Source organism: Gastrolobium bilobum, unplaced genomic scaffold (assembly GCF_033153095.1).
Source record: "Gastrolobium bilobum isolate Gb01-03AN ecotype WA unplaced genomic scaffold, APGP_CSIRO_Gbil_v1 utg1221, whole genome shotgun sequence".
NCBI classification, from domain to species: Eukaryota; Viridiplantae; Streptophyta; class Magnoliopsida; order Fabales; family Fabaceae; genus Gastrolobium; species Gastrolobium bilobum.
Window position 1 is genome coordinate 1,968,688 of NW_026897257.1, and position 14,859 is coordinate 1,983,546.

The following is a 14,859-nucleotide window of genomic DNA, read 5'->3' on the forward strand; positions in this document are numbered from 1 at the left end:
TTTCTTAAAAAATTCACTTTATCACTATATTTTCAGTAATTGAGTTTCTCCGATAATTTTTTTTTCTCCTCGAACAAACGCCTAAGTGTCATAGGTTTAAGGGTTCCTGGAATTCAATTAAAAAATAAAAAAGTGTTTCGTGTGGTACCAAACTCAGTTCTCTGTTTTCCTATAAGGGAGCGTTTGATTGAGGAGAAATTTTTTGAATACTAAAGAAATGTAATTATTAAAAAAATGGTTGGAAAGTGAGTTTGGTAAGAAAATATAAAAAATGTTATTTGGTTGGAAAAAAAATTTACCGAAAAAATTTGGTAAATATTAAAAAGTCGATGTTTGGTTTGAGCTATCAAAAAAAAAAATATTGATGAAAAAATGGTATAATATTACGTTTGTAACCCCTTTTTAATTGAAGCAACTTAAACTCACATAAACAAATTGGATTTTGCATTGTTAAAGGGTATTATTTCCAACAACTTCAAGCTCCGATTTTTGTGCACCCATTTCAGCCCAACTAAAGACAAATCATCAAAAATTAAAACACACAGCCACCCACAGTGACACAACCACACATGACATTTTGGAATCTTTGTTTTTGATGCTTGACGGAGAACTCGGAAGGAGAAGAAGTAGAGATTGTACGCCATTCTTTGTTGTAGAAGACACAATCAAATTCATCTCTCTCATGCTCTTTTGTGTGCCATTCTTTGTTTGCTTTGGTCTGTTGTCACGGTCTCACCCGCAACTGAGAAGGAGATTTTACTTCAATTGAAGGCTAACATCACGGTCTCTAATTTGCGTATGATATCTCTGTGTGTCTGAGGTTAAGATAAAAAAAGGTATTTCAGTCACATACTTGTTTTCTTCTATCCATTTAGCCAGTTATCTACTTCTATCCATTTAGCCAGTTATCTAAACAATACCACGTGGAGAGTGGCATTTGTCCTATGGGTTTTTCGTTCGTTTTTTCAAAGAATCGACAAAAGATGGGCAACTCAGTTTGCTTGATAAATTTTTAAAAACTCTGAACCAAACGTTGTATTCTTGTAAGGGATAGGATATTGTGACACCCAAGTTATGTTACACCCATGTGACACCCAGTCAATCTCACCGTTAGATCGCTTAGATTGATCCAACGGTTATATTTATTTCCATCTTTGTATGGTCATGATTTCCCAAATTTAATATTTTATATTTATGTCTACCTTTGTATAGTTATGATTTCCCATATTTAATGCTTTCACTTTAAATTTGGGAAATCATGACCATACAAAGATGGAAATAAATATAACCGTTGGATCAACCTAAACGATCTAACGGTGAGATTGATTGGGTGTCACATGGGTGTAACATAACTTGGGTGTCACGATATCTTTTTCCTTCTTGTAAAGCCAATAAATGATGCGTGGGTATCTGATCAGAAACCTTGAACCAAACGCGTCCTAAAGGTAAAAAATAAATTAGAATTTTAAAAAATATATATAAAAAATATGGGTAAAAAAAATAAATCCCTTTTTAACAAAAGAGTGCACCAAATTCGATATTCAAAAAAAAGAGTGCACCAAATTCGGTGGTAATATCTCGTGGGCTAGGATGCGAAACTCAAAAACCCCGCATTGAAAAATAAAATTCTTCTGATACCGTTTAGGAAAATTAATCCATTAAAATCCCCAAATGGGTAAAAGAGACATCGCATGGATAATAAAGATTATAAAATATGATTATTTGAGAAATGGACAATTTGCCTAGAGGTGGAAATCAAAACACCTTGCTAGAGGCACTAAAAGTTGTATTTGTTTTTTTTTTAAAAAAATGCTGATAATTTAAAAAAACACCAACGGACAGAAGACTTGAATTTGAATTCGTGTCTGTTGGAAAGGGCAAAAGCGAAAGGAAATGTGAAATGGATACAGCATCACAGATTCACATGCATAAATAGAAAGTAGAAAGAAACAGTTAATAGCATGAAAATATAAGAATAGAATAGATGATAACATACACTGAAAATAAAAAGCTTGGCCTTGGCCCCCTTAATATTTTATACTTTTATTCCGTTTTGAAAGAGGCAGGGCAATTCAGAGATTGTGTGTGGGGAAAGGAAGGAACGAAGGAAGAAGAAGAAGAAGATAACAAGGCTCTGCTCACAACCCTTCCTGTCGTTTCCTTTTCTTTTCTCTTTCTTTCTTTTTTTAAGTCAAAATTGGATTTTTATTTTTGGGTCACCAAAGCTTGAATTTTGAATTTCTCTTCTGATGTTTTCGATCCTTTCCACCGCCACTGGTAATCAATCTAAACACCTATAATTTACTTTTTCCCTTTCCTGCTACAGAATTTATTAATCTGCTATAAGATGAATGGGTTTATTTATTTATTCTTCATTTTGAATTCCGGGTTGTGTTTTGTTTAATTTGAACATTTTTGGTTTCTGGACAAAAAATGATGTTGTCCAAAGGGGAAGGTGGTAAAAAGAGTGGTGAAGAGGAGACCAAGTTGTTATTAAAAGATGTTGAAGCTATAAGCAAAGATCTCTACATGGAAAAAAGCTATTCCAGGAATTCAACATCAACAGGGAAAAAATCTGGATCAAAATCCACCGAGAAAGCCCGGTCACCTGATCCCAAATCAAAGCCTAAAGCCAGTAAAGAAGATGACTTGCGCAAGGATAAGAAGTCTATATGGAATTGGAAGGGATTCAAGGCCCTTTCATTCACCCGCAATAGGAAGTTTGATTGTAGTTTTTCTCTACAAGTTCATTTGATTGAAGGGTTGCCTTTGAGTTTCAATGATTCTAGCATTTGTGTGTATTGGAAGAGGAGGGATGAGGTTTTGGTGACTACTCCAGCCAAGGTCATTGAAGGTGTAGCTGAGTTTCAAGAGATGTTGACTTATACTTGTCCAATCAATGGAAGTAGGAGTGGACCCCACAATTCTGCAAAATATGAAGCTAAGCATTTTTTGCTCTATGCTTCTGTGGTTGGTGCGCCAGAACTTGATTTAGGGAAGCACCGGGTGGATCTCACAAGGTTGCTTCCTCTCACACTGGAAGATCTTGAAGAGGAAAAGAGCTCAGGGAAGTGGACTACAAGTTTTAGATTATCAGGAACGGCTAGGGGTGCAGCAATGAATGTCAGTTTCGGGTATGTGGTGGTTGGTGATAACACTGGTGTTGCCAGAGACAACCTTAGTGCTCCTTTTTTATTGGCATCGGGGGAAAATAGTATGGCTTTGATGAAATCAGATATAAAACCCAATCGTACTGCAAGTTTGCCTTGTTTGACCAGTCAGTGTTCATCTCAAAATGTAGATGAGGTAAAGGATCTTCATGAAGTTTTTCCATCATCAAAATCAACACTAGCCATCTCAATAGACATCTTATGTAAGAAATTTGATGAAGAAAAGATCCTTAGTCCTCTGCACAATGAACCTGAACTTGATGTATTTAAAAAATATCTTGAGCCGATCAAACCGGATGCATCTGATATTGAAAAAGAAAAGCCAGAAGAGCATTCAGGTAATGAAGGAAAAACATTTAGTCCAGTGCATGACAAACCTGAGTTTGATGTGTTTCATGAAAACCTGGAGACAGTTAAGCCAAATGCTTATCCTTTACTTGATTCTGGAAAAGAAAATCCTGAAGCGTGTGAAGGTAATGGATTTTCTGTTATTGATCATGGCATTGAATTTTCATCAAATGAACATGTTAAACTAGAGGAATCCATCGTAAAGGCTATTGTTGATGATCATACAGTTGATAGTACCCGTACCCTTGATACTGCTGGAATACAAGTATCTTTTCAAAATGGCGTTAAACAGGATTCCCTGGATGAACTGAATGATAGTTCTAAGGAAAGTGCTGTGGTACATGAAATTTCTTACAGAAAGGATGATTTATGCACGAAAGAACTTCTCCTGCAAGAACTAGAATCGGCTTTAAATAGTGTCTCAGAGTTGGAGACAGTGGCATGGGAATCTCCTAAAATTCTGGAAGCCAAATCTGAATGTAAGATGAGAAAGTCACATAGCTTGGATGATGTTACAGAATTAGTAGCCAGTGAATTTTTAAGTATGCTAGGCATGGACTCTAGTCCAATGGGCTTGAGTTCTGAAAGCGAGCCTGAGTCTCCAAGAGAGCTCCTTTTAAGACAATTTGAGAAGGACGCTCTGTCTGAGGGCTTCAATTTATTTGATTTTGACATGGGCAATGATAATGAAGCAGATGGTGGCCGTGATGCTTCTTTTGTATCTGAACAGTTGAAGTTCTCTACAGGCATTAAGTCACCATCCTTGTTGCAAGGTCTGCAAGAAGGGCATGTAATCGAGTCTGAGGATATGAGGAGCAAACGCAAGGCCCAGATGCTAGAAGACTTGGAAACAGAAGCCTTAATGCGTGAATGGGGTTTGAATGAGAAGGCTTTTCAGCATTCTCCACCGAAAGACGTTGCTGGTTTTGGAAGTCCAATACAATTACTACCTCAAGAGCCTCACATATTACCTCCTCTAGCAGAGGGGATGGGTCCTTTTCTTCAGACAAAAGATGGGGGGTTTCTACGATCTATGAATCCCTCCCTTTTTAGGAATACTAAAAGTGGTGGGAACTTAATCATGCAGGTTTCCAACCCCGTTGTGATGCCTGCAGAAATGGGTTCTGGGATTATGGAGATTTTGCAGTGTTTTGCTTCAGTGGGAATTGAAAAGCTTTCGATGCAGGCAAACAAGTTAATGCCTCTGGAAGATATCACAGGGAAGACAATGCAACAAATATCATGGGAAGCGGTGCCAGTCTTGGAGGGAACAGACAGGTTTGTCTATCCTTTTTTTATCACTTGTCTTGAAGTGAGATTTTTCATAGCTAGTCCTTTAAAATGTTATACTGATTGAATTTTGCTTCCTTTATGTAGGCAATGCCATTTGCAGCATGATTTGATAACAGGGCAAGATTCTACTTGCGTGCAAAGGGGCCTGAAAGGCAACCAGAGAGGCTCAGAGTTTGCTTCATTGGAAGATCTCGCTCCATTGGCTATGGATAAAATTGAAGCACTTTCAATGGAGGGTTTGAGAATACAATCTGGGATGTCGGAGGAGGATGCACCATCAAACATCATTGCACAATCCTTTGGGGATATTTCAGCTCTCCAAGGCAAGGGGGTTAATATTAGTGAGTCCCTTGGCCTGGATGGATCTGCTGCTTTGCATTTGTTAGATATAAAAGACAGCAGTGAAGGTGTTGATGGGATAATGGGCCTATCATTAACTCTTGATGAATGGATGAGGCTGGATTCTGGTGAGTTTGATGATATAGATAATATCAGTGAGCACACTTCCAAACTTCTTGCTGCCCATCATGCTAACTCTTTTGACTTAATCCGTGGGAGTTCAAAGGGAGCGATGAAACGAGGCAAAGGCCGTGGCATGAAATGTGGTTTGCTGGGAAACAATTTCACAGTAGTATTAATGGTGCAACTTCGTGATCCTATTAGAAATTATGAGCCTGTTGGAACACCAATGCTGGCTCTTATACAAGTCGAGAGAGTGTTTGTCCCACCAAAGCAAAAAATTTACAGGTGTGTGTCTGAGGTGGGGAACAATAATGTCGAGGATGATGAGTGTGAAATAGTACCTAAGGTGGTGATGAAAGACATCAAAGAGGAGAAAAGTTTTGAAGAGGAAGGCATTCCTCAGTTCAGAATTACAGAAGTCCACGTTGCGGGTCTTAAGACCGAGTCTCACGTAAAGAGGCTTTGGGGTAGTTCAAGGCAGCAACAGTCTGGTTCCCGCTGGTTGCTTGCTAATGGAATGGGGAAGAGCAATAAGAATCCATTAATGAAGCCAAAGGCTGCATCTAAATCTAGTGCTCCTGTCACCACAAACGTGCAACCTGGTGACACATTGTGGAGCATATCATCTCGTATTTATGGTACTGGAGCAAAATGGAAGGAATTGGTAGCACTAAATCCGCATATAAGAAATCCCAATATCATTATACAGAATGAAACTATTAGAGTACGTTAAATGATGAGTTGAATGCGCGATTCAGTTCTTTTTTCTTGAAGATGGTTTTTCCTTAAGATGGTATTGTTGGAGTTGTTGCTTCATTTAAGCCATGTGATTCTGAACTCGCTTGGGGGTTGTTTTGTATGAGCATCAATCTAAGAGGACCTACCCTCGAGTAAATGCGTTGTTGTACGAGATATGGAGTACACAATGTCATGGATTTTATTAAAACAAAAAAAGAGAGAGAGATGGATTTTACTGTAGGCACATTTTTCTTTTGTAAAGCCGTTTGTAATATAACAACGTGATGCATGCATATGTTGTATTTATGTCCTATGGAAGTAGCATTTGTATATCGCATCGAATTAATTATATTGCAGTCGACGAACAGGTAGAACATTGTTAGATGAACTGTTATATATAGCACAAATGTAGCCTTCTGCACAAACAAGTATGCTATCATGTCCAAAGAACATAAATATCGCAGTACAGGATGAACGTCGGAGACATGTTCAGAACCTGCAAACTATCAAATATTAAATAATATATCCGTCGTACTAAATACATATGCCGCACCACAATTGCATTGACAAAGGAAGCCTACGTTACTAACTAGTTAAAAGACCAACATGATTTAGTTACGGGTGAGAACTGAGAACTAACCCACATCCCTACAATATCAAGGCCGTGTTCTCTTATTGCTGCATGAGGGGCACTTATACTGCTTAATGTGCTCGGCCCTGGCAGGAGTGATCTTCACACACTTGCCATGGAACCACTTCTCACATATGTCACAGCAAATCCAGAACTCATCAGATGCGTAGTTCTCCCCACATGCACCACACAAGGTCTCCCCATGCTCCTCCTCATCTTCTTCATCCAATCCCTCATCCTCATCCTTTGTTTGCTTCGAATACTTCTCTGGTTCAGATCCTCGCTATTTTGTTCCAATACGGAAACAATAATGCAGAAGTGACATATTAAGAAGGAAATAAATGAATAAGTAAGCAGCATCACAACTCTATTCAGCATTGGAAATTACTTAGTTCAAGCATCTAAGAAAAAAGAAAAGAATAAGAGATACATGGATTCAAAAAAGTGACAAGCTAAAGTCGACGATGCATTACTAGAGTCCACACATTTTGTAATAGAGCAATTATGACAATTAAAAAACATATAAAGAAGAGAAAATAATAAACAGGTAAGAGTGAAGGTAATAAACTTTTTCTTTTACCCCTTTTGAACTGGACTTTGATTTGGTGCTGGTGATGTTTGAGACAGATGACTTTTCCTTAGCCTGTTTCTTTTCAGCTCCAGTCACAACCTCAAATATTGTTGGTAGATCATTAATCATAGTGAACAGCCGTTTCCTGCAAAGAGAATTAATTGCACACTATCATAGAACAGAATATAAATCACAAGTATAAATCTGCCAAAACACATGCCACAGTCAATCTTTTATCTTTGAAGGAACCAATTTTGTTGACATTTATCATATCACGTAAGTTTTATATTCCATCCAACTTGTTCACCATTACTGTCTAGTGACCAAGAAACCATACGGAACAATAACCAAAACACTTACACAGTGTGGAGGCTTGATATAAATGAAAACTTTATAGCTACCAGCTCATCATATATACTCAACTAAACACTGAAAAGGGTTTAAACCCTTTTTTATCCATATAGAGATAAAAGCTTAGAATCCCAAATGCAAATTCTGTACAAGACGTCTCTCCTTCTTCAATCTCTCAATCTTCTTGAAACAATATTTCTTCTGTAGCAATATAAATTATAATGTTTTTTCCATTAAATAAATCAAAACTGCATTGCCACATAATAAGATCTAAAGTTCATAAGTACAAGAAAATGACAGGCATTCAAAATATGTTCTCGTCCAACCTAGAAAAGCATTGCTTGGAGCAGAACAAAACAAAGGATTAGAACGCAGAATTGTACCTGTCAGATTTATCAAAACCAAATCTTGCCCCGAAGTAGAAAGCCACGGCAAGTAACCATGCATCGCCGTGAACGGCAACCAAAGACAGCCAGTCCTTTTCTTGCATCCCATCCCTAGCAAAGTTTATGCCCAATGCAGGTTCGGGAAGTTCGGGAGGAACTTCTTCCGCAGGTAAATTAACTTCCCATTGTTCATTGGGGAACCCGTACAGACAAAGATTATCCTTTTCTGGTGAACAACACAACAGTTGAATAAATGAAGTATCAATAGATATGACTACAATATAGTTCACTTGTATTATTAAATACAAAAATTCGAGCATAGCAAATAGGGAAAAAAAAAAGAAACAATATTCAAAGTCAAAGTTTTGAGCCACATGCACAAAATAATAATTAATTACACTATTATACAATGCCATATAATGTAAGGAAAAGAAATTAAAGATTTGAATAACATAATATTCTAGACATAGAAGGCGATAAATTACAGACCCAACACACGCAAAGAACAAAAGCAATGAGAGAGTAAATAAATATAAATAAATAAAAACCCTAACCAGGATCGCACTGCTGGAAAAATTCTTCAACATCTGCCCAAAAAGAAAAAGGGGAAATTTAACTTTAGAATGTATAGAAAGAGAAAACCCTAGAACGGGAAAAAAAGACAAAAGGAAGAACAAGTGCGAGTAAGACACACTCTGCGCGAGTGTTTGGAAGCAGAAAGAGAGAAGACTGTGTGTGTGTGTGTGTGTGTGTGTGAGAGAGAGAGAGAGAGAGAGAGAGAAAGAGAGACCAGTAGTGAGAGCCTTGATCATGGCAGCCCTACGACCCTTGAAGTCCCTGAAAACCTCTTCGACGGTACGAGGGTTGTACTGCGCTCCACCGTCCATGACCCTACAGCTTCGGAGTTTTCTCCTTCAACAATGGAAAATGCAACAAACAGATATATATATATATATATATATATATATATAGAGAGAGAGAGAGAGAGAGAGAGAGAGAGAGAGAGAGAAGTATTGTGAATCAGGGAAGACGAAGACGGCCGTGAGAAGCAGAAAGCAATATTTCCGGTAAGGGTAAGAAGAAGTAAGAAGGAGTATAAAAAGAGAGGGAACACCAAAAAAGCAACGGGTGTGTGTGTGTCTACTACTACTACTCTACCCTCTCTGGCTACGGTAATCAATTCACCTACTCATTCTTATATTAATTAAACTAAATTACTAAATTCTTAATTAAATTTTGGATCAAAAGATAAGATACCTTGTTTGTTTGTATTTTGTTTATTTAAGTAAAACTACGTCTTAAATTTTTTGAGATAGTTAGATAAATATTTTATATTAAACAAAAAAATGTAATGAGCATTAACACGTGTGGAAATAATACTACTAAAAAGTATAAAATTATCATAATTCACAAAATTAAGGAGTAGGAGAAGCTTTGGATAGTGGCAGTAGCAGTTGTTTACTCAGTGACTGAGGAGTTATGAAATAGGGATAGGGTAATAAAGTGAGCTGGGCATACCTATTGTCTATCTATAGGATAATTAGACGGGTCTTAGTCTGGAATTTATATGGGCATAATGTTCACGGTAATTTCCAATATCTATAACAATGATTTCTTTTTTTAAGAATTTATATATTTGATATCATTTAAATAGAATAAGTAATGTCATACTTAATAATCTTAATTATTATTAATTTATGTTATGTTCAAATTAATATTTACTTAAAGTCAGAAAATAGAAACGGTGAGTTACAGTTAAATTTGAAATGGAAAATTAAGATCGCGCTATGTGTGTATGATTTTGTTAAATTTGCATGGATGATGGGAGAAAACTCCATACAAGTTTCACATTGTTGTGCCACATGACGAACTGATATTCAATGGGTATAAAAAAAGGGGGGGAAATTAAAGTTTTTCTTAGAATTAAAAATGCTTTTTTTTTTTTTTTTTTTTTGTAATATTTCTAACGTTTGAAATATGTGTATCCCTTTGTCAAATTTAAATAGTATTTATTTTGGGATTAATGTTTCTAATATTCTATGAGATAATCTCCTATACATACATAAAAATATGTAGATTTCAGGTGATGCCATATAAAAAAAAATGAGTCATATGTACTTCTACACAGGGGCGGAGACAGGGGGAGGCTAGGGTGGGCGACCGCCCCCCTCCAAAAAAATTGAAAAAAAAAAGTAATGCAGTTAAAGGCTAAACATGGTACTATTGTTACTGTTAAATGTGCTTCTTTCGGGTATTCTGGTTTGAGATTCAAGTTGAAATCTATCTCCACTTCACCTAATGTGTGTGTGTTATATCTATATAACCTTTTATGCATTTTCTTTTGTAGTTTCATATGCTATGTTTTGGTTAATGAAAGTTTTGGCCTTTTTGCCACCCTTTTACTCTATTTTCATTTGTATGGTTGTGTTTTTCTTTGTGCAGTGGTTTCATATAGAGAAAATGAGTTTGCTCTGACTTAAAAGATTAATTTTTTTGGGGCAATTTGGTTACAGTCTTTTATTTTTATTTTTTAAAATTTGTAGTTAAAAGCATTATTTTAGTTAAGACACTCTTTTTTTGTTTAATTATTGCTTTAAATTATTTTTTATGTTTGTTGGACCTGGCCAATAGTATATTTTTTAATTTTTAAAATGTGGTTAAATGTTAATATTTTGGTAAGAAATTACCTAGATGAGTTCCTTAAAGGTATGAGGTCAAAAGGTAAAGAAAATATCGATATTATGCAACAACAAAAAAATAATTTTTGCCCCCCCTCCTCCAATCTTGGCTCCGCCACTGCTTCTACATTAATTTTTTCCCTAATAATAAGATTATTTTATGCAACAGTTTCTACATTCCTTTTTAACCTAAGTAATTAGTACTCTCTAGAGAGTAGGGCTGCGCATGGGTCAGGTCGGGTCAGGTTTTTGTCCGACTCGACCCAACTTGGTTTTTATAGGTCAGGTATTTTGACCCGACCCGCTTTAATTTGATCCAAGCCAGGTTTGACTTGGATTGGATTTTGTTGAACTAGTTCAGAACCAGTTTGGATCTGACCTGACTTGGTTTCTGAACTGGGTCAAATCTGACCTGACCCGTTTTTGACTTGGTTTTCTCACAAAATTTTGTCAAAATTTTTACGTTGCAAAAGACGAAAATTTCGTCACAAAATTATTTTTTCGTCGAAATTTTTACAAAAAAAATTTTTCTATTGAAATTTAGTTTCCGTCAGAGTTTTGACGAAAATGATTTCTTCCATCAAATATTTTAAACGAAAAAAGAATTTTGTCAAAAAATTTGACGGAATGTTTTTCGTTCAAAATTTCGATGGGAATGTGTTCTGACGAAAATTATTTCGAGGGAAATGTTTCATTTGAAACTTTCGACTAAATTTAGATTCTCTAAACAATTTTGACAGAATATTTTTTTCGTCAAAATATTTTTTTTGTTAAAAAAATTTACGGAATTATTTTATAGAAATGTGTTTCGTTGAAAATTTTGATGGAAATTTTTTATCAAAAAACTTGACGAAAATATTTAGTTGAAAATTTTCGATGGAAATGTGTTTCGCTAAAAATTTCGACGAAAATTTTTTTTTTGTCAAAAAATTTAACGAAAATTTTTTCGTCAAAAACTATCGCCGAAATTTGAAATCTTTAAAGAATTTTGATGAATTTTTTTGCCGTCGAAATTTTTGCATGACGAAAATATTTCCGTCGAAAACTTTCGCAGAAATTTGAAATCTGTAAAGAATTTTGATGAAATTTTTTTCCGTCGATATTTTTTAATGACGAAAATGTTTCCGTCGAAAACTTTCGCCAAAATTTGAAATCTGTAAAGAATTTTGATGAAATTTTTTTCCGTCGATATATTTTGATGATGAAAATATTTCCGTCGAACTCTTTCGCCGAAATTTGAAATCTGAAAAAGAATTTTGATGAAATTTTTTGCCGTCAAAATTTATTGATGTCGAAAATATCTCCGTCGAAAACTTTCGCCGAAATTTGAAATCTGTAAAGAATTTTAATGAAATTTTTTGCCGTCGAAATTTTTGGATGGAAATGTGTTTCGTCGAAATTTTCAATGGAAATTGTTTTGAGGAAAATGTTTCATTTGAAACTTTCGACGAAATTCAGATTCTCCATAGAATTTAGACAAAATATTTTTTCTGTCAAAATTTCTTATCGAAATATTTTTGTCAAAAAATTTTACGAATTTTTTTTTCAAAAATGTGTTCCGTTGAAAATTTAGATGGGTATATTCTTTATCAAAAAACTTGACGAAAATATTTAATCGAAAATTTTCGATAGAAATGTGTTTCGCTAAAAATTTCGACGAATTTTTTTTTTGTCAAAAAGTGTAACGAAAATGTTTCCGTCGAAAACTTTCGCGGAAATTGGAAATCTGTAAAGAATTTTGATAAAAAAATTTTCCGTCAAAGAATTTCGATGAAAATGTGTTTCGGCGAAAGTTTTTATGAATATATTTTTTTGTGAAATATTTTGACGCAATTTAGATTCCGTAAAAAAATTTGACAAAAAAAATATTCCGTCAAATTTTTTTACCGATATGTTTTTAGTCACAAATTTTGATGAAAATATTTTTCGTCAAAAATTTTTGAGAAATTTTTTATGAAAATATTTTGCATAAAAAATTTTGACGTAATTGTTTTACGCTAAAACTTTTCTTTTAATGTAATTGTGATTTTTTTTTTCACATAATGTGTATGGGTCAAGTTTTGGGTCAGTGGGTCACTATTAAAACGAGTCAGGTCTAAAACTGACCCAAATAAAAGTGGGTCAGTAATTAAACCAGTTCAAAGAATATGGGTATTTATGGGTCGGGTCAAGGTCGGATCAAGGTCAGGACAAGTGAACCAGTTTTTTTGCACACCCCTGCTAGAGAGAGATAATTGTATAATTATAATCTTTATTAAATTAGGATTGTGCTTTTTTTTTTGCCTCCTTTCTTGTTTTTTTTTTTTTGTTCTTTATGAAAGATTGCAATATTATGCCAACACACGTTGTCAATTGAATTACTTATCTGGATGTTCATCATCTGCGTTATTAATTATTTGAGATTTTTTTTTTTTTTTTTTTTTTTGGTAACAATTATTTGAGATTTTATTATGGCTGCTTTTTGTTTGAAGTTGTTATTTCTTATCAGAAGCCGTTCGAGGTTGGACTCATTGTGATAGTACAAGCTTTTAAATATATAGTGCCTCACTGCCTTGTATTTTGATTTTATTGGTTTGCGTGAGAAGACGGGAAAGGAAAAATTACAAGATAAAGCTATGACTTCATTTTTTTTTGTCATAATATCAACACCTGGTATCAAAAATAAAATTTTCTTTTCATAATCACAACTTATATATCTTTTGTTGATTAATAGTGAATGTAATTTATTTATTGGGTTTGGTATAATTTTATATTTTATATTTTTTTTTTTGGAATGAGGGTGGTTGCTCAAATTTTTAATAGTTGATTTTTAATTCTTGTTAACAAAAAATTAGAGAACAAAGTTATTATAATGAGATAAAATTTATTGGTGTTATTTCAAATTAACAAAGGAACATAATATTTCAAACATCAGGGATATTATTGATTAAAAAGAGGGAAAGATGTTTCTGCAGTTAATGCAGATAATTTATCTGCATTTATTCCCAAAACGACGTCGTTTTGATATTGAAATCTTAAAAAATTATAAATATAAAGACTATTATAACTCTGAAATAAATTAAAATTACAAAAACACCATGATTTCCGTCTCAAAACGACATTGTATTGACTTACTGCAGATAAGTTATCTGCACCCTTAAAAAAGATATCTAAATAAATAAAATTAGTGGTATTTATAAAGTTTAGAAAATAAATAAATAAAAAATGATCGGTTTTGGCATTTAGATGCAGTAACTGCTATACGCGTGTCTTAATGCAGTACCTTGCGTTACTCATTAGCTGGAACCGGATTACCATAGAGATTGTGATGATGATTCACTTGCTCCATCATTTCCTTTCCGTTCAGTTGGTACTTGAATGTCAGAATATGGTTATATGATTCCTTTAATGGTGTTTATCTCTCCTTCCATTTATGAAAATCATGATTGAATCACTGAATGAGCAGCAGAACAGAAATAGAGTTTTAGATGTAGTAGCACGAAAAAGGAACTCCTAATAATAAGTAAGACGTACAAAGAGTATAGAGAGCACAAATAACTCATGTATTACCAATATTACTTTGGCAATCGTTGTGTAAAATAACAACTTGAAATACTTTCTTTACAATACAGAATGTGAAGTGATTAGAAGAGAACAATCAACATTCAGGTCCTAGGGGCTTGCACTTGAACAACCCTAACCTTATTATCCTCTGTAAATTTTGCACAAATCTAGTTTCCAAATAAAGGGTTTAAAGTTTAACCAAATTAGGAAAATGCAGTGGCCAGTTTGGCGTTATATGAAAATTAAAGCAAGAGACGTCAAAGGAAATTGATGCCAAACAGATAATTTTTTTTTTGAAAAGTGTCTTCTGTTGTAAAGTTGGATGTTGAGTTGCTAGTAAATGACGCGCTTCATGCATCAGTTGCACCTTGTAGTAGGTTCAATGATCATCAAATTAATTAATTCACCAAGTAGAATTTATCAGCAAACTCTTTTTTTTGGGTGAATATTTATTAGCAAATTTTAAACCTGTTTGAAACTATTACACAAGTTAACAGATCCTATCCTAGCTCAGACATGTCAATGACCTGGCAGTTCAAATCCTCCGTCTGTAAAAGATCATGCACTATATCGGGCATTCAAATTTTCTATATAAACAATCAATAAAAATAACATTACGAAAATTAGTATCAACTTATCGATATCACTGTCTCAGCGTGCATTATTAGTATGAAACACATGAGCCCAT

The 14,859-nt window shown here is 34.5% G+C and overlaps 2 protein-coding genes across 8 annotated transcripts; one reads left to right on the forward strand and one right to left on the reverse strand.

Annotated features, from left to right (window-relative positions):
- Nucleotides 1-2,436: 2,436 nt before the first annotated feature.
- On the forward strand, nucleotides 2,437-6,280 carry LOC133305526 (protein PLASTID MOVEMENT IMPAIRED 1-RELATED 1-like). Its single transcript, XM_061505773.1, has 3 exons — nucleotides 2,437-3,508; nucleotides 3,623-4,796; nucleotides 4,896-6,280. Exons 1-3 carry the CDS (start codon nucleotides 2,437-2,439, stop codon nucleotides 6,004-6,006), a joined length of 3,357 nt encoding a protein of 1,118 aa, XP_061361757.1. The 3' UTR covers nucleotides 6,007-6,280.
- A 137-nt stretch (nucleotides 6,281-6,417) lies between these two features.
- On the reverse strand, nucleotides 6,418-9,104 carry LOC133305556 (PHD finger protein ALFIN-LIKE 4-like). 7 transcript variants are annotated; one of them, XM_061505818.1, is made up of 5 exons: nucleotides 8,741-9,104; nucleotides 8,505-8,537; nucleotides 7,948-8,176; nucleotides 7,223-7,358; nucleotides 6,418-6,895 (listed from the first exon to the last, which is right to left on the reverse strand). In XM_061505818.1, the coding sequence occupies exons 1-5, from the start codon at nucleotides 8,835-8,837 to the stop codon at nucleotides 6,668-6,670; spliced, it is 723 nt and encodes a 240-aa protein (XP_061361802.1). In that variant the 5' UTR covers nucleotides 8,838-9,104; the 3' UTR covers nucleotides 6,418-6,667. The 7 variants fall into 7 exon arrangements, with proteins under 7 accessions (XP_061361802.1, XP_061361801.1, XP_061361795.1 ...); XM_061505817.1 differs by having other exon boundaries at nucleotides 6,418-6,907; XM_061505811.1 differs by having other exon boundaries at nucleotides 6,418-6,925.
- Between the last annotated feature and the right edge of the window lie 5,755 nt (nucleotides 9,105-14,859).

Excerpts from the sequence above, each read along its gene's own strand:
- LOC133305556 (XM_061505813.1), bottom strand. The coding sequence starts at position 8,837 with ATGGACGGTGGAGCGCAGTACAACCCTCGTACCGTCGAAGAGGTTTTC. Across the intron at positions 8,538-8,740 it reads GATCAAGGCTCTCACTACTG|ATGTTGAAGAATTTTTCCAG; the intron begins GTCTCTCTTTCT and ends CTTTTTGGGCAG. Across the intron at positions 7,359-7,947 it reads GGTTTTGATAAATCTGACAG|GAAACGGCTGTTCACTATGA; the intron begins GTACAATTCTGC and ends TTCTCTTTGCAG.
- LOC133305526 (XM_061505773.1), top strand. The coding sequence starts at position 2,437 with ATGTTGTCCAAAGGGGAAGGTGGTAAAAAGAGTGGTGAAGAGGAGACC. Across the intron at positions 3,509-3,622 it reads AAAGCCAGAAGAGCATTCAG|AAAATCCTGAAGCGTGTGAA; the intron begins GTAATGAAGGAA and ends ATTCTGGAAAAG. Across the intron at positions 4,797-4,895 it reads GTCTTGGAGGGAACAGACAG|GCAATGCCATTTGCAGCATG; the intron begins GTTTGTCTATCC and ends TCCTTTATGTAG.